The 19,269-nt window shown below is 47.6% G+C and overlaps 1 protein-coding gene across 1 annotated transcript in view; it reads left to right on the forward strand.

Annotated features, from left to right (window-relative positions):
- The window catches only part of LOC137439982 (uncharacterized), a 67,837-nt gene that overhangs the window by 12,217 nt on the left and 36,351 nt on the right, over positions 1–19,269 (forward strand). Inside the window, exons 2-3 of the mRNA XM_068136306.2 lie at positions 5,336–5,496; positions 13,740–13,941. Coding sequence (XP_067992407.2) covers positions 5,336–5,496; positions 13,740–13,941 — 363 coding nt within the window. The remainder of the gene's footprint in view (positions 1–5,335; positions 5,497–13,739; positions 13,942–19,269) is intronic.

Below are 19,269 nucleotides of genomic sequence, written 5' to 3' on the forward strand. Positions count from 1 at the left end.
TTTTATAAGTTTGAGCTTTGAGAAACTACGTTCACCACTTGCCACTGATACTGTATAAAATAATTTGTATAAAACTGTGACCCTTTAAGGTTCAGTAATGTGCCCCTCTGATGTCTGCGCCCTAGGCGGCTGCCTAGTTGGCCTAATGGTAGCGCCGGCCCTGGCTCCGAGCTGAAGGTTTCGGCCAGGACGAGCCGTCTGCGCTTCACGTCGACCAACAGCCCATTGGCGCATAGGAAGTCCGCACCGAGCAGTGCCATTGGCACGCTGGTGGTCACGAACGACCATTGAAAGTGCTGCCCTCTGAACCGCAGTGAGAGGCAACGCTTCCCGAATGTGCGGATGGGTGTACCGTTGGTGGCAAGCAAAGCGGGGCCCCGGCCCGCTGTTTGCTTGTCGGACGTGGAGGCGGGGAGGACGCTTACCTGCGCTCCTGTGTCGCAAAGAAAACGGCACCCGGACAAGGTGTCCGTGATGAACAGGAGGCTGCCGGAATGGCCGACGCTCAGGGCCGCTAATGAGCGCCGGCCCGGTCGTTTCCCGACCTGTCAAAAGAGCATGGCGGGCGACACGTTTTAGCCTTGCGGCCGAACCTGGCGTGGTAGTCGCACCAGGTTTGCGGCCGCGGCGGCCGTGGTGTTGGCGGTAGTGGGCGTGGCGCAGCAGCGGCCATGAGGGAAGACGGGGGCACTGTAGCCTCTGCCCCGGGATCCACTACGGCAGCACCGTAAACCGACCGTGTGTCGCAGGCCGCGAAAAACCTGTCGGCCTCTACGGCCAAGGCGCGGGGTTCCTTTATTTTGGAACCGGCCAGCGCGAGGCGTACCTGTAGAGGTAGCTGGCATAGGAAAAGCGCCCGGAATAAGAAATCCGGGGGCTGGTCACCAAGCAGCGACAGCATAAAATCCATCCGGACGGATGGTCGTGTGTCGCCGAGTTCGGGAAGGTCCAGGAGGCGGTCGGCCCGTTCGATCTCCTTGAGCCCGAACGTGGCGAGCAGGAGACGTTTGAGCGCCTCGTACTTGTTGTCGCCCAGCGGGCACCGAAGGATGGACATGACTCGGGCGGCAGTGCCGGCCCGAGGGCGGCGACCACGTGGTAGTACCGGGTCTCGTCCGCCGTTATGCCTCGGAGCTGAAATTGAGCTTCGGCTTGCACGAACCAAACGTCGGCTTGCGCTTCCCAAAACTCCGGGAGTTTAACTGCGATGGCGTTGGTGGCCATGGCTCGTTCGGTGGTCAGCAACGGCTGAACCAATCGGGGTCACCAGTGTGGTGCTGCGCACAAACTACTCGATTGCCAGGGAGGTAGGCCACAACGCGTTGGTATAACAAAGAGACTTTACTCAAAGCTCGTACTTCAGCACTGGGCGGGCTCGAGCATAGAGCCCGCATATATGTCCCGAGGCCACGCCTAGTCCCCGGGCGTGGCCGATCGGTCAAAAGGCGGGGCATGTGCTTTCGTTCCCCGCCTGGAAGCTCGCGCCACCCACTGGTGCACGGAATTATTGCCCCTTGTGCCCGCCACAATATCAAGTATTACACAGAGATGGACGATGGCACGAGGCGCTTTTGAACCGCCATCTTGAAGCTCTTGAGGGAAGCTTGGGATTAAACATCCTTGGTATGGAAATTATTCAGCATATGAGGAAAATACGTCTGTGATCTTCGGAATCCATGTCAATCCATTGATTCACACCGTGAACTCCCGCTCATCACTTCCGGTTTCCACCGGTGCCGGAACCCGCACCATGCAACATATTTACATATTGCATACTAAAGACAAAATGGTTCTGCTACAATTCTACATGCTTGAGAAAAGACTGACAAAAGGAGTGGAGATGTGCAGTAAGTGTGTATTTTTGGAAGTTTCATTAGGAAGGGTTACTGGAGGAACAACTACATCCTGGAAGAGCCGCAGAGGGGTGGATGGCAGACAGTGGAGAAGGAACAGGTGAGTGAATCCACATGAGAGGTGCTGAGACCGGAGGAGAGTCGCCAATACCAGAGGAACCAGAAAAGAGGGGCTAAAACCGAAGAAGAGGGAACATGTGAGCAAGACAGGAGGAGAGGATCCACAACGGGAGAAACCGGAGGAGAGGTGCCACGACGGGAGAAACCGGAGGAGAGGCTGCACAACGGGAGAAACCGGAGGAGAGGCGCCACAACGGGAGAAACCGGAGGAGAGGCGCCACAACGGGAGAAACCGGAGGAGAGGCGCCACAACGGGAGAAACCGGAGGAGAGGCGCCACAATGGGAGAAACCGGAGGAGAGGTGCCACAACGGGAGAAACCGGAGGAGAGGCGCCACAACGGGAGAAACCGGAGGAGAGGCGCCACAACGGGAGAAACCGGAGGAGAGGCGCCACAACGGGAGAAACCGGAGGAGAGGCGCCACAACGGGAGAAACCGGAGGAGAGGCGCCACAACGGGAGAAACCGGAGGAGAGGCGCCACAACGGGAGAAACCGGAGGAGAGGCGCCACAACGGGAGAAACCGGAGGAGAGGCGCCACAACGGGAGAAACCGGAGGAGAGGCGCCACAACGGGAGAAACCGGAGGAGAGGCGCCACAACGGGAGAAACCGGAGGAGAGGCGCCACAACGGGAGAAACCGGAGGAGAGGCGCCACAACGGGAGAAACCGGAGGAGAGGCGCCACAACGGGAGAAACCGGAGGAGAGGCGCCACAACGGGAGAAACCGGAGGAGAGGCGCCACAACGGGAGAAACCGGAGGAGAGGCGCCACAACGGGAGAAACCGGAGGAGAGGCGCCACAACGGGAGAAACCGGAGGAGAGGCGCCACAACGGGAGAAACCGGAGGAGAGGAGCTAAACCCGAAGAAGAGGGAACATGTGAGCAAGACAGGAGGAGAGGCGCCACAACGGGAGAAACCGGAGGAGAGGCGCCACGACGGGAGAAACCGGAGGAGAGGCGCCACGACGGGAGAAACCGGAGGAGAGGCGCCACGACGGGAGAAACCGGAGGAGAGGCGCCACAACGGGAGAAACCGGAGGAGAGGCGCCACGACGGGAGAAACCGGAGGAGAGGCGCCACGACGGGAGAAACCGGAGGAGAGGCGCCACGACGGGAGAAACCGGAGGAGAGGCGCCACGACGGGAGAAACCGGAGGAGAGGCGCCACGACGGGAGAAACCGGAGGAGAGGCGCCACGACGGGAGAAACCGGAGGAGAGGCGCCACGACGGGAGAAACCGGAGGAGAGGCGCCACGACGGGAGAAACCGGAGGAGAGGCGCCACGACGGGAGAAACCGGAGGAGAGGCGCCACGACGGGAGAAACCGGAGGAGAGGCGCCACAACGGGAGAAACCGGAGGAGAGGCGCCACAACGGGAGAAACCGGAGGAGAGGCGCCACAACGGGAGAAACCGGAGGAGAGGCGCCACAACGGGAGAAACCGGAGGAGAGGCGCCACGACGGGAGAAACCGGAGGAGAGGCGCCACAACGGGAGAAACCGGAGGAGAGGCGCCACAACGGGAGAAACCGGAGGAGAGGCGCCACAACGGGAGAAACCGGAGGAGAGGCGCCACAACGGGAGAAACCGGAGGAGAGGCGCCACAACGGGAGAAACCGGAGGAGAGGCGCCACAACGGGAGAAACCGGAGGAGAGGCCCCACAACGGGAGAAACCGGAGGAGAGGCGCCACAACGGGAGAAACCGGAGGAGAGGCGCCACAACGGGAGAAACCGGAGGAGAGGCGCCACAACGGGAGAAACCGGAGGAGAGGCCCCACAACGGGAGAAACCGGAGGAGAGGCGCCACAACGGGAGAAACCGGAGGAGAGGCGCCACAACGGGAGAAACCGGAGGAGAGGCGCCACAACGGGAGAAACCGGAGGAGAGGCCCCACAACGGGAGAAACCGGAGGAGAGGCGCCACAACGGGAGAAACCGGAGGAGAGGCGCCACAACGGGAGAAACCGGAGGAGAGGCGCCACAACGGGAGAAACCGGAGGAGAGGCCCCACAACGGGAGAAACCGGAGGAGAGGCGCCACAACGGGAGAAACCGGAGGAGAGGCGCCACAACGGGAGAAACCGGAGGAGAGGCGCCACAACGGGAGAAACCGGAGGAGAGGCCCCACAACGGGAGAAACCGGAGGAGAGGCGCCACAACGGGAGAAACCGGAGGAGAGGCGCCACAACGGGAGAAACCGGAGGAGAGGCGCCACAACGGGAGAAACCGGAGGAGAGGCGCCACAACGGGAGAAAACGGAGGAGAGGCGCCACAACGGGAGAAACCGGAGGAGAGGCGCCACAACGGGAGAAACCGGAGGCGAGGCGCCACAACGGGAGAAAACGGAGGAGAGGCGCCACAACGGGAGAAACCGGAGGCGAGGAGCTAAAATAGGACAAACCCGAGAAGAGGGGCAAAAACCCGAGAAACCATGGACCTGCTTGGCCTGTGGCGGCTCAGGCCTTGCGCTTTGTCCTCGTGGGAATAGTGGATTAGTGGTTGTTTTAGTTTCGGCAAATTAAACCAAACACTTTGAAACAAACATTAATTTGGTATTTTTGCTAAGTTTTGCCTTCTGGTAAAAAAATTTTTTTGCCTTTCTCATTGTTTGTTCACGAGTTATCAAGTGACCACTATATTCGTCGTGTGTGCGTCTGTCTGTGTGTGTGTCTGTCTGTCTGTCCGCAGCATAACTACCCGATGATATCATCCGATCTTAATGAAACTTGGGTGGGAGGTTGATATCATGATCTAGTTGTGTCCTGCCTCGAGTTGGCGTATTGCGCCCATTGTGGGCGGCGCCACGCCCGAAAAAGATGTCTTTTTAGGGGGTAATTGAGTTCAAGCGACATCTTCTCCGAGGGGTTTGGTGGAATCTGACGGGGGTTTCGATATTTGGTTCGGCCAATATCATGTCTAGATTTTTCATTTTATTTTATTTTATTTTATTTCCATTATTTTTTTATTTTTTTTTGTCATTTTTTTTTTCACCAAATTTTCGGTATTGTGTGGCTAACTAACCTCATAACTGATTATACATTATTTTCTATCTCATTTCAAGGTCAGTATCCTTCGTTTTGACATTTCCTGGCCTGGCCTGTCCGGGCCTGTTTCGGTTATAGTCCATCCTTTGTCATTGAATACCGCTCGTTCGTGAACCATCGTCGTCTCCTGACCTGTATTTTTATATATATTTTAACTGAAAAAAAAATTTCAGCTCCAAATTTGTGAAGTTACTGAAATGTTTGAAACTCCTAAATGTGAAAGTTTTGCGTCGAAGTCTTGGTTATAAAGATCACATCAGTAATGTGTTGTTATATGAGCCACTCTATTCCCACATAACATTGTGTTGTCTCGCTCACAAGGAGGAAGAGGGATCAATGTGAAGGTGACACAGGATGTCGTGGAGGCCTCACTACGTGGTGATATTCGTTTGGGATGCAACTACCAAACAACTCATGATGAAAGGAAGAACCTCTTCATTACATGGAGCAAGATCATCCCTGACAAAGAAGAAGACGTTACGGTGAGACGCTAACCCTAACCCTCATCCTCACCCTAAAAAAATAAACCAGTTTAGCGGTTGCCGAAGACGATAAGAAGAGGCCATTTCGTTGGGTACAAAAGGTAGTTTATTGTACAGAAATCTCCAGCAACTGCTCACGAACGGAAGTCGTAACGGCTTATATAAAACAAGCACCCTCTTCAGAGGGCGTGGCTCCAACAGCCGCGCGTGCGTCACGACGACACAAACAAACGTCCATGTGCGTGGGTTCGAACAAACCCATCGTAATGGTAACCGTCACATGCAGATAAGTGAATAAGGTAACCGCGACATGTGCATAAGGTAACCACTACATGCGCCCCCCCCAGAAGGCACGCCACGGGCGTGTACGTAGTTCGCGGGTGGAACCGAGCCGGGCCGCGGGTGGAACCGAGCCGGGCCGCGGGTGGAACCGAGCCGGGCCGCGGGTGGAACCGAGCCGGGCCGCGGGTGGAACAGAGCCGGGCCGCGGGTGCTGAGCAGCGGTAGCAGTTGTAGGTGCAGCAGTAGAAATTGCGGGAGTGGCGAGCAGCAGCATCAGCCTCGGGATCCGTCGTAGGAGCAGTAGTAGGAGTTGCGGGAGTGGTGGGCGGGGCGTGGCGGCGCCCACGAGGTGTGCAGCAGCATCAGCCTCGGGATCCGCCATAGGAGCAGTAGTAGGAGTGGCGAGCAGCAGTACTCGGCCTGTGTGCACGGAGGCGACGAAGTAGCAGTACTCGGCCTGTGTGCGCGAGGGCGACGGGCAGCAGTACTCGGCCTGTGTGCGCAGAGGCGACGAGCAGCGGTACTCGGCCTGTGTGCGCGAAGGCGACGAAGTAGCCGTGCCCGGCCTGTGAGCGCGGAGGCGACGAAGTAGCAGTACTCGGCCTGTGTGCACGGAGGCGACGTAGTAGCAGTACTCGGCCTGTGTGCGCGAGGGCGACGGGCAGCAGTACTCGGCCTGTGGGCGCGGAGGCGACGAGCAGCGGTGCTCGGCCTGTGTGCGCGAAGGCGACGAAGTAGCCGTGCCCGGCCTGTGAGCGCGGAGGCGACAAAGTAGCAGTACTCGGCCTGTGTGCGCGAAGGCGACGAAGTAGCCGTGCCGCCAACACCCCGTAACGGCGTCCTTCGGAGGGTCCCGGAGCTGGTTCGCCCCTCCAGTGTGGAAGAAATTGCGGTCGCAATCCTGCCGTGTTCATTCGGCCCCCGAATACGTTCGGGGGCAACGGGGTCACCAGTTTAGCGGTTGCCGAAGACGATAAGAAGAGGCCATTTTGTTGGGTACAAAAGGTAGTTTATTGTACAGAAATCTCCAGCAACTGCTCACGAACGGAAGTCGTAACGGCTTATATAAAACAAGCACCCTCTTCGGAGGGCGTGGCTCCAACAGCGCGCGTGCGTCACGACGACACAACCAAACGCCCGTGTGGGTGGGTTAGAACAAACCCATCGTAATGGTAACCGTCACATGCGGATAAGTGAATAAGGTAACCGCGACATGTGCATAAGGTAACCACTACACCAGAAAGCATCTGGAAATACTATTCAGACGTCTTCTTCTTCTTCTTCCGAAACCCCAAAACAACAAACTCATTTAAACAACGAGAACAACACTTCGACATCACGATATCGACCGATATGCCTCCGCCCACATCATTATACATACTTGTACCAAGTTTGATTTAAATCCATTCAGCTGTTCTGAAGTAAGTAAGTTTTAATCACATTTTTACCTGACACGAGCTCTGACCTCTCCACCCCCTTTCTCTCTCTCCACCCCCTTTCTCTCTCTCCACCCCCTTTCTCTCTCTCTACCCATTTCTCTCTCTCCACCCCCATTCTCTCTCCACCCCCTTTCTCTCTCCACCCCCTTTCTCTCTCCACCCCCTTTCTCTCTCCACCCCCTTTCTCTCTCCACCCCCTTTCTCTCTCCACCCCCTTTCTCTCTCTCCACCCATTTCTATCTCTCCACCCCCTTTCTCTCTCTCCACCCCCTTTCTCTCTCTCCACCCCCTTTCTCTCTCTCCACCCCCTTTCTCTCTCTCCACCCCCTTTCTCTCTCTCCACCCCCTTTCCCTCTCTCCACCCCTTTTCTCTCTCTCTACCCCCTTTCTCTCTCTCCACCCCCTTTCTCTCTCTCCACCCATTTCTCTCTCTCCACCCCCTTTCTCTTTCTCCACCCCCTTTCTCTCTCTCCTTCACCTTTCTTTCTCTCCACCCACTTTCTCTCTCTCCACCCCCTTTCTCTCTCTCCACCCCCTTTCTCTCTCTCCACCCCCTTTCTCTCTCTCCACCCCCTTTCTCTCTCTCTCCACCCATTTCTCTCTCTCCACCCCCTTTCTCTCTCTCCACCCCCTTTCTCTCTCTCCACCCCCTTTCTCTCTCTCCACCCCCTTTCACTCTCTCCACCCCCTTTCTCTCTCTCCACCCCATTTCTCTCTCTCCACCCCCTTTCTCTCTCTCTCCACCCCCTTTCTCTCTCTCCACCCCCTTTCTCTCTCTCCACCAATTTCTATCTCTCCACCCCCTTTCTCTCTCTCCACCCCCTTTCTCTCTCTCCACCCATTTCTCTCTCTCCACCCCCTTTCTCTCTCTCCACCCCCTTTCTCTCTCTACCCCCTTTCTCTCTCTCCACCCCCTTTCTCTCTCTCCACCCCCTTTCTCTCTCTCCACCCCATTTCTGTCTCTCCACCCCCTTTCTCTCTCTCCACCCATTTCTATCTCTCCACCCCCTTTCTCTCTCTCCACCCCCTTTCTCTCTCTCCACCCCCTTTCTCTCTCTCCACCCCCTTTCTCTCTCTCCACCCCCTTTCTCTCTCTCCACCCCCTTTCTCTCTCTCCACCCATTTCTCTCTCTCCACCCCATTTCTCTCTCTCCACATCCCTCCCTTTGTATTCCCTTCAGGGAAGTGTCTGGTGGTATTTGCTTTTAAATAGAGAGTCTGCCAAAGGTTTTCAACGCACAGTGCCACGTCAGTGTGGCTATCCGCTGTGGAGTGCATCCTTACTCCAGCACAACTTCACACTCATTTTATTATCCACAGATTCCATGTCCATCTTTACTCCATCACAACTTCACACACATTTTATTATCCACAGATTCCATGTCCATCTTTACTCCATCACAACTTCACACACATTTTATTATCCACAGATACCGCATCCATCTTTACTCCATCACAACTTCACACTCATTTTATTATCCACAGATACAGCATCCATCTTTACTCCATCACAACTTCACACACATTTTATTATCCACAGATTCCATGTCCATCTTTACTCCATCACAACTTCACACACATTTTATTATCCACAGATACCGCATCCATCTTTACTCCATCACAACTTCACACTCATTTTATTATCCACAGATACCGCATCCATCTTTACTCCATCACAACTTCACACTCATTTTATTATCCACAGATTCCATGTCCATCTTTACTCCATCACAACTTCACACACATTTTATTATCCACAGATTCCATGTCCATCTTTACTCCATCACAACTTCACACACATTTTATTATCCACAGATACCGCATCCATCTTTACTCCATCACAACTTCACACACATTTTATTATCCACAGATACCGCATCCATCTTTACTCCATCACAACTTCACACACATTTTATTATCCACAGATTCCATGTCCATCTTTACTCCATCACAACTTCACACTCATTTTATTATCCACAGATTCCATGTCCATCTTTACTCCATCACAACTTCACACACATTTTATTATCCACAGATTCCATGTCCATCTTTACTCCATCACAACTTCACACACATTTTATTATCCACAGATTCCATGTCCATCTTTACTCCATCACAACTTCACACACATTTTATTATCCACAGATACCGCATCCATCTTTACTCCATCACAACTTCACACACATTTTATTATCCACAGATACCGCATCCATCTTTACTCCATCACAACTTCACACTCATTTTATTATCCACAGATACCGCATCCATCTTTACTCCATCACAACTTCACACTCATTTTATTATCCACAGATTCCATGTCCATCTTTACTCCATCACAACTTCACACACATTTTATTATCCACAGATTCCATGTCCATCTTTACTCCATCACAACTTCACACACATTTTATTATCCACAGATACCGCATCCATCTTTACTCCATCACAACTTCACACTCATTTTATTATCCACAGATACAGCATCCATCTTTACTCCATCACAACTTCACACACATTTTATTATCCACAGATACAGCATCCATCTTTACTCCATCACAACTTCACACACATTTTATTATCCACAGATATCGCATCCATCTTTACTCCATCACAACTTCACACTCATTTTATTATCCACAGATACAGCATCCATCTTTACTCCAGCACAACTTCACACTCATTTTATTATCCACAGATTCCATGTCCATCTTTACTCCATCACAACTTCACACACATTTTATTATCCACAGATACCGCATCCATCTTTACTCCATCACAACTTCACACACATTTTATTATCCACAGATACCGCATCCATCTTTACTCCATCACAACTTCACACTCATTTTATTATCCACAGATACCGCATCCATCTTTACTCCATCACAACTTCACACTCATTTTATTATCCACAGATACAGCATCCATCTTTACTCCAGCACAACTTCACACTCATTTTATTATCCACAGATTCCATGTCCATCTTTACTCCATCACAACTTCACACACATTTTATTATCCACAGATACCGCATCCATCTTTACTCCATCACAACTTCACACACATTTTATTATCCACAGATACCGCATCCATCTTTACTCCAGCACAACTTCACACTCATTTTATTATCCACAGATTCCATGTCCATCTTTACTCCATCACAACTTCACACACATTTTATTATCCACAGATTCCATGTCCATCTTTACTCCATCACAACTTCACACACATTTTATTATCCACAGATACCGCATCCATCTTTACTCCATCACAACTTCACACACATTTTATTATCCACAGATACCGCATCCATCTTTACTCCATCACAACTTCACACACATTTTATTATCCACAGATACAGCATCCATCTTTACTCCATCACAACTTCACACTCATTTTATTATCCACAGATACCGCATCCATCTTTACTCCATCACAACTTCACACACATTTTATTATCCACAGATACCGCATCCATCTTTACTCCAGCACAACTTCACACTCATTTTATTATCCACAGATTCCATGTCCATCTTTACTCCATCACAACTTCACACACATTTTATTATCCACAGATTCCATGTCCATCTTTACTCCATCACAACTTCACACACATTTTATTATCCACAGATACCGCATCCATCTTTACTCCATCACAACTTCACACACATTTTATTATCCACAGATACCGCATCCATCTTTACTCCATCACAACTTCACACACATTTTATTATCCACAGATACCGCATCCATCTTTACTCCATCACAACTTCACACACATTTTATTATCCACAGATACCGCATCCATCTTTACTCCATCACAACTTCACACTCATTTTATTATCCACAGATACCGCATCCATCTTTACTCCATCACAACTTCACACTCATTTTATTATCCACAGATTCCATGTCCATCTTTACTCCATCACAACTTCACACACATTTTATTATCCACAGATTCCATGTCCATCTTTACTCCATCACAACTTCACACACATTTTATTATCCACAGATACCGCATCCATCTTTACTCCATCACAACTTCACACACATTTTATTATCCACAGATTCCATGTCCATCTTTACTCCATCACAACTTCACACACATTTTATTATCCACAGATACCGCATCCATCTTTACTCCATCACAACTTCACACACATTTTATTATCCACAGATACCGCATCCATCTTTACTCCATCACAACTTCACACACATTTTATTATCCACAGATACAGCATCCATCTTTACTCCATCACAACTTCACACACATTTTATTATCCACAGATACCGCATCCATCTTTACTCCATCACAACTTCACACACATTTTATTATCCACAGATACCGCATCCATCTTTACTCAATCACAACGTCACACTCATTTTATTATCCACAGATACAGCATCCATCTTTACTCCATCACAACTTCACACACATTTTATTATCCACAGATACCACATCCATCTTTACTCCATCACAACTTCACACACATTTTATTATCCACAGATACCGCATCCATCTTTACTCAATCACAACGTCACACTCATTTTATTATCCACAGATACAGCATCCATCTTGTCTCCATCACAACTTCACACACATTTTATTATCCACAGATACCACATCCATCTTTACTCCATCACAACTTCACACACATTTTATTATCCACAGATACCACATCCATCTTTACTCCATCACAACGTCACACTCATTTTATTATCCACAGATACCACATCCATCTTTACTCCATCACAACTTCACACACATTTTATTATCCACAGATACCACATCCATCTTTACTCCATCACAACTTCACACACATTTTATTATCCACAGATACCACATCCATCTTTACTCCATCACAACTTCACACACATTTTATTATCCACAGATTCCATATCCATCTTTACTCCATCACAACTTCACACACATTTTATTATCTACAGATACCGCATCCATCTTTACTCCAGCACAACTTCACACACATTTTATTATCTACAGATACAGCATCCATCTTTACTCCATCACAACGTCACACTCATTTTCTTATCTACAGATACAGCATCCATCTTTACTCCATCACAACTTCATACACATTTCATTATCTACAGATACAGCATCCATCTTTACTCCATCACAACGTCACACTCATTTTATTATCCACAGATACAGCATCCATCTTTACTCCACCACAACTTCATACACATTTCATTATCCACAGATACCGCATCCATCTTTACTCCATCACAACGTCACACTCATTTTATTATCCACAGATACAGCATCCATCTTTACTCCACCACAACTTCACACACATTTCGTTATCCACAGATACCGCATCCATCTTTACTCCACCACAACTTCACACACATTTTATTATCCACAGATAACGCATCCATCTTTACTCCATCACAACTTCATACACATTTCATGATCTACAGATACAGCATCCATCTTTACTCCATCACAACGTCACACTCATTTTATTATCCACAGATACAGCATCCAACTTTACTCCACCACAATTTCATACACATTTCTTTTTTTCTTTTCTTTTTTTGTATACCGAATCGAGGCTCGTGAAAGAGCTAACATTTATTTCACAAACAAATCAACCAGACAAACAAAATATACAAAAAGAGGGAGCGGAAGACAAGATGGGGAGAGAAGGGGAAGCACACAACCACAACATTTGAGAGCAGGGAGAAGTGTGGGAGGGAGAGGGCTTGGGGGCAGGATACAGATTAGCTACAGATACAGCATCCATCTTTACTCCATCACAACTTCATACACATTTTATTATCCACAGATTACATATCCATCTTTACTCCATCACAACTTCACACACATTTTTTTGTGCAGAAATTCACCAAAATTTGTAGTTTTGATCACCACATGATCAACACATGATCAACACATGATCAACACATGATTAACACATGATCAACACATGATCAACACATAATCACCACATGATCACCACATGATCACCACATGATCAACACATTGTCACCACATGATCAACACATGCTCACCACATGATCACCACATGATCAACACATTGTCACCACATGATCAACACATGATCACCACATGATCACCACATGGCACGAAGGTGCGAGAGCGGGGTCCTTTTGGTCACGACTTCTGGGGCAGGATCAAAAGGTCAAATACCAAAAATGCAATGATGGACTCATTCTAAAACCTTGTACATCAACATTTTAAAGGTTTTTTGTAAATTTGACCCCAGGTGTGGGGGCTTTGGTCACGGGGTCAAAAGGTGAAAAAACATTTAAAACTCAAAATTTGATGTTGGGTCATTCGTAGTGAAACCTTTTGTTATTTTTCAACTGTATTTTCGATGGAAAGTGTGGGCTTTGTGATGACGTCATCGACTTCACTCTCATTTTGCTCTTGTCTTGTAATGAGGAAAATGTCATGTTGAAGTTGGTTTGACTTTTCAAAGTGAATCTTCCACAAATGTTTATCACCTGTTTGTGTTGTGGACGTGTCCCCAGGTGATTTTATTTCAAGGAAAACCCTACGTGATGAAAGATTACGAAGGACGAGTGGAGTTTGTGGGTGGCTGGAACGAAGGTGTTGCTGACATTCTTTTACATAATCTGAATAACGAGGACAATGGCGACTACACCTGTGCGGTTACAAATGTCCCGGACATAGAGGGACACGACACAGACACAGTCCAACTAATTGTACTTGGTAAGTGTTACAAAGATGACTTTTAGATTGTTATGCGACGACAAAAATGCTTGGACGTAAATGTGAGAATATGAAAAGGTCGTCGAGCAATTTCTGTGGTTTGTATGAAAAGTAACAACCGGAAATGTCCTTTTTCTGAGTGAACCTGACACCTGACATTGTTAGGGGACAAATGAGGGTTCTGGCTTGAGTATTTCACTTTAACCGGGCCCACAAATCCATGGCCAAATAAAGGGACAACTCGCTAACATCATTAACACACAACAACCTTTTGGTAACGAAGACGCTACTCACTAACATCATTAACACACAACAACCTTTTGGCAACGAAGAAACAACTCACTAACATCATTAACACACAACAACCTTTTGGTAGCAAAGTGACAACTTGCTCGCATCAGTAACACACGACAACCTTTTGGTAACGAAGACACTACTCACTAACATCAATAACACACAACAACCTTTTGGTAACGAAGACACTACTCGCTTGCATCAGTAACACACAACAACCTTTTGGTAACGAAGACACTACTCACTAACATCATTAACACACAACAACCTTTTGGTAACGAAGACACTACTCACTAACATCATTAACACACAACAACCTTTTGGTAACGAAGAAACAACTCACTAACATCATTAACACACAACAACCTTTTGGTAATGAAAACACTACTCACGAACATCATTAACACACAACAACCTTTTGGTAACAAAGACACTACTCACTAACATCATTAACACACAACAACCTTTTGGCAACGAAGAAACAACTCACTAACATCATTAACACACAACAACCTTTTGGTAGCAAAGTGACAACTTGCTCGCATCAGTAACACACGACAACCTTTTGGTAACGAAGACACTACTCACTAACATCAATAACACACAACAACCTTTTGGTAACGAAGACACTACTCGCTTGCATCAGTAACACACAACAACCTTTTGGTAACGAAGACACTACTCACTAACATCATTAACACACAACAACCTTTTGGTAACGAAGACACTACTCACTAACATCATTAACACACAACAACCTTTTGGTAACGAAGAAACAACTCGCTAACATCATTAACACACAACAACCTTTTGGTAATGAAAACACTACTCACGAACATCATTAACACACAACAACCTTTTGGTAACAAAGGCACTACTCACTAACATCATTAACACACAACAACCTTTTGGTAATGAAGAAACAACTCACTCGCCTCATTAACAAACAACACAACAACAACAACAACAACAACAACAACAACATGCATTTTAAAGCCATTTTCCCTGCTAGTGCGGGGGTTAGCATTAACTACTTAAGTTAGCATTCACACTACTCACTAACATCATTAACACACAACAACCTTTTGGTAATGAAGAAACAACTCACTCGCATCATTAACACACAACAACCTTTTGGTAACGAAGAAACAACTCACTCACATCATTAACGCACAACAACCTTTTGGTAACGAAGAAACAACTCGCTAACATCATTAACACACAACAACCTTTAGGTAACAAAGGGACAACTCACTCGCATCATTAACACACAACAACCTTTTGGTCACAAAGGGACAACTCACTTGCATCATTAACACACAACAACATTTTGGTAATGAAGAAACAACTCGCTAACATCATTAACACACAACAACCTTTTGGTAACTGTTACGGATTTGTCATTTCTGTCTTTGTGGTTTTCATCCACTGGAAGCATTTTTAGTTTCATATACTATTATTGTTATAGTTTGAGTGAAATGGAGATAACTGTCTTCAAAAGGAAAAATTAGTGTTTTAAAAGAAAAACGAAATGGATCGGGAGAAACGGAAGAAGGAGAGGAGGAGGCTGAAGCGGCGCAAGTGAGGTAGGGAGAGAAAGGCCGAGCTGCTTTGAGGTATCGAGCGGACGCTAGCGAACGTTGGTCACGCGCGAATATTGGTTTCCCCGGCAAAGGGATTCCAGTGACAGAGTCGATATCACTGTGGTAGATAAACCTGCGTGACGGGTTTTGCGGTTGATTCCAAAAGTGAATCGTTGTTGGAGAGCAGGTACGCCTCCATTACGGGCCCGTCCGCCATTTCACCTCACTCCAGCTATTTCACCGCGCCCCAGCCGTTAGCCTGGTTCGCGTGTGTGTCTTGGATTTCGATTGGGAATTAGCTGTTTTCCACTTGGGAGCCGCTGCTCGTTCATATCAGCGTCCTTGTCTGGTGAACCGAAGGTGTGAATTCCCAGTCGCCTTTTGGGTGAACTTTTGCCTGACCGACATCGGCCGACACCAACCCAGCAGCTCTTCGGCAGCATTGACTGTCAGCCGTCCTGGGTTCTGGTCTCGATACGACCTTTTTCTTGTGTTCACCGGAGCGTGGATCGACTTTGGCCTGGTGCCGGGACAGTGACTTTGGGGGTGTTATATTTCGCTCACGTGGAGCACCGTGAGTTATCGAGTTAAGAAACTGGTGGTACCATCACAGGAATTAAATGGTATTTTGTTGTGCAATTGAAGTATATTGTACTTGTGCTGTTATTATTGTACGATACTAATACAATACTTGGTTTTTGGTAACAACTGATTGGTGTGGTTTCACCATTGGTCATTGGCACACATAATAGCATATCTTTCTGCCGTGACTCCTTTCGGGGCTCGGAGGTACACCGTGCCCGGGGTTTGGGGAGGAGCACGTAACGGTAACGAAGAAACAACTCACTCACATCATTAACACACAACAACCTTTTGGTAAAAAAGGGACAACTCACTCACATCATTAACACACAACAACATTTTGGTAATAATGTGACAACTCACTCGCATCATTAAAACACAACAACCTTTTGGTAATGAAGAAACAACTCGCTAACATCATTAACACACTTGATAACCTTTTGGAAACAAAGGGACAACTCTGGTGTTGGCAAGCCTGGTGTTGGCTTAGCGGTTAGGGTGCCGGCTTGGGATCCTAGGATCCTGGGTTCGAATCCCGGTCGATCCCTGAATTAACGCCAGGGGGGTTGACTCAGCCTGTCATCCTTCCGAGGTCGGCAAATTGAGTACCAGCTTGCTGGGATGAATGATCACGGTGAGTACCCCGATTTAGAATAGGTACACCACCGTATCCCTGCGCATTCAGAGGCGACCAAGGGTTGGCGTCAGGAAGGGCATCCGGCCATAAAAACATTGCCTCAAACAGGGAACCATGATTGTCATGGGGCCCGCAAGGCTAACCCCAGCTCTTGCGGGGAAAATGGCCTTAAAACGATCATTCATTCATTCGTTATTCAACCTTTTGGTAACGAAGAAACAACTGGCTAACATCATTAACACACAACAACCTTTTGGTAACAAAGGGACAACTCACTCGCATCATTAACACACAACAACCTTGTTGTTAATTTCACCTTTTTCTGTGGTAGGATGTGACTAGCTGTGACGATGTGACGGGGAAGACCGAGAAAGACTTGGCTAAAGATGGTCGAAGAAGAAATGCGGGCAAGGGGGTTAACAAGGAGAGATGTAGAAAATAGGGCAAAATGGAGAAGATTGTCATGGGGACCGCAAGGCTAACCCCCTTGCCCGCAGGGAAAATGGCCTTAAAATGCCTGTTGTTTTTGTTCATGTGACTAGCTCCTTTACCTGTGCCATGTGTATTAGTTTCACCTTTTTCTGTGGTCGGATGTGACCAGCTCTTTTACCTTTACCATGTGTATTAGTTTTTCCCTTTTTCTGTGGTAGGATGTGACTACCACCTTTACTTGTACCATGTGTATTAGTTTCACCTTTTTGTGTGGTAGGATGTGACGAGCTCTTTTACCTGTACCGTGTGTATTAGTTTCACCTTTTTCTGTGGTAGGATGTGACGAGCACCTTTACCTGTATCGTGTGTATTTGTTTCACCTTTTTCTGTGGTAGGATGTGACTAGCTCCTTTACCTGTATCGTGTGTATTTGTTTCACCTTTTTCTGTGGTAGGATGTGACGAGCACCTTTACCTGTATCGTGTGTATTAGTTTCACCTTTTTCTGTGGTAGGATGAGATTAGCACCTTTACCTGTATCGTGTGTATTAGTTTCACCTTTTTCTGTGGTAGGATGTGATTAGCACCTTTACCTGTATCGTGTGTATTAGTTTCACCTTTTTCTGTGGTATGATGTGACTCGCACCTTTACCTGTATCGTGTGTATTAGTTTCACCTTTTTCTGTGGTAGGACGTGACTCGCACCTTTACCTGTATCATGTGTATTAGTTTCACCTTTTTCTGTGGTAGGATGTGACCAGCTCCTTTACCTGTATCGTGTGTATGCGTTTCACCTTTTTCTATGGTAGGATGTGACTCGCACCTTTACCTGTATCGTGTGTATTAGTTTCACCTTTTTCTGTGGTATGTGGTGACTCGCACCTTTACCTGTATCGTGTGTATTAGTTTCACCTTTTTTCTGTGGTAGGATGTGACCAGCTCCTTTACCTGTATCGTGTGTATTAGTTTCACTTTTTTCTGTGGTAGGATGTGACGAGCACCTTTACCTGTATCGTGTGTATTAGTTTCACCTTTTTCTGTGGTAGGATGTGACTGGCACCTTTACCTGTATCGTGTGTATTAGTTTCACCTTTTTCTGTGGTAGGATGTGATTAGCACCTTTACCTGTATCGTGTGTATTAATTTCACCTTTTTCTGTGGTAGGATGTGACCAGCTCCTTTACCTGTATCGTGTGTATTAGTTTCACCTTTTTCTGTGGTAGGATGTGACTCGCTCCTTTACCTGTACCGTGTGTATTAGTTTCCCCTTTTTCTGTGGTAGGATGTGACTCGCTCTTTTACCTGTATCGTGTGTATTAGTTTCACCTTTTTCTGTGGTAGGATGTGACTCGCTCTTTTACCTGTATCGTGTGTATTAGTTTCACCTTTTTCTGTGGTAGGATGTGACTGGCACCTTTACCTGTATCGTGTGTATTAGTTTCACCTTTTTCTGTGGTAGGATGTGATTAGCACCTTTACCTGTATCGTGTGTATTAATTTCACCTTTTTCTGTGGTAGGATGTGACCAGCTCCTTTACCTGTATCGTGTGTATTAGTTTCACCTTTTTCTGTGGTAGGATGTGACTCGCTCCTTTACCTGTACCGTGTGTATTAGTTTCCCCTTTTTCTGTGGTAGGATGTGACTCGCTCTTTTACCTGTATCGTGTGTATTAGTTTCACCTTTTTCTGTGGTAGGATGTGATTAGCACCTTTACCTGTATCGTGTGTATTAGTTTCACCTTTTTCTGTGGTAGGATGTGACTCGCTCCTTTACCTGTACCGTGTGTATTAGTTTCACCTT

This window comes from Myxine glutinosa, chromosome 14 (assembly GCF_964187855.1).
Source record: "Myxine glutinosa chromosome 14, kmMyxGlut1.1, whole genome shotgun sequence".
In the NCBI taxonomy this organism is placed as follows: Eukaryota; Metazoa; Chordata; class Myxini; order Myxiniformes; family Myxinidae; genus Myxine; species Myxine glutinosa.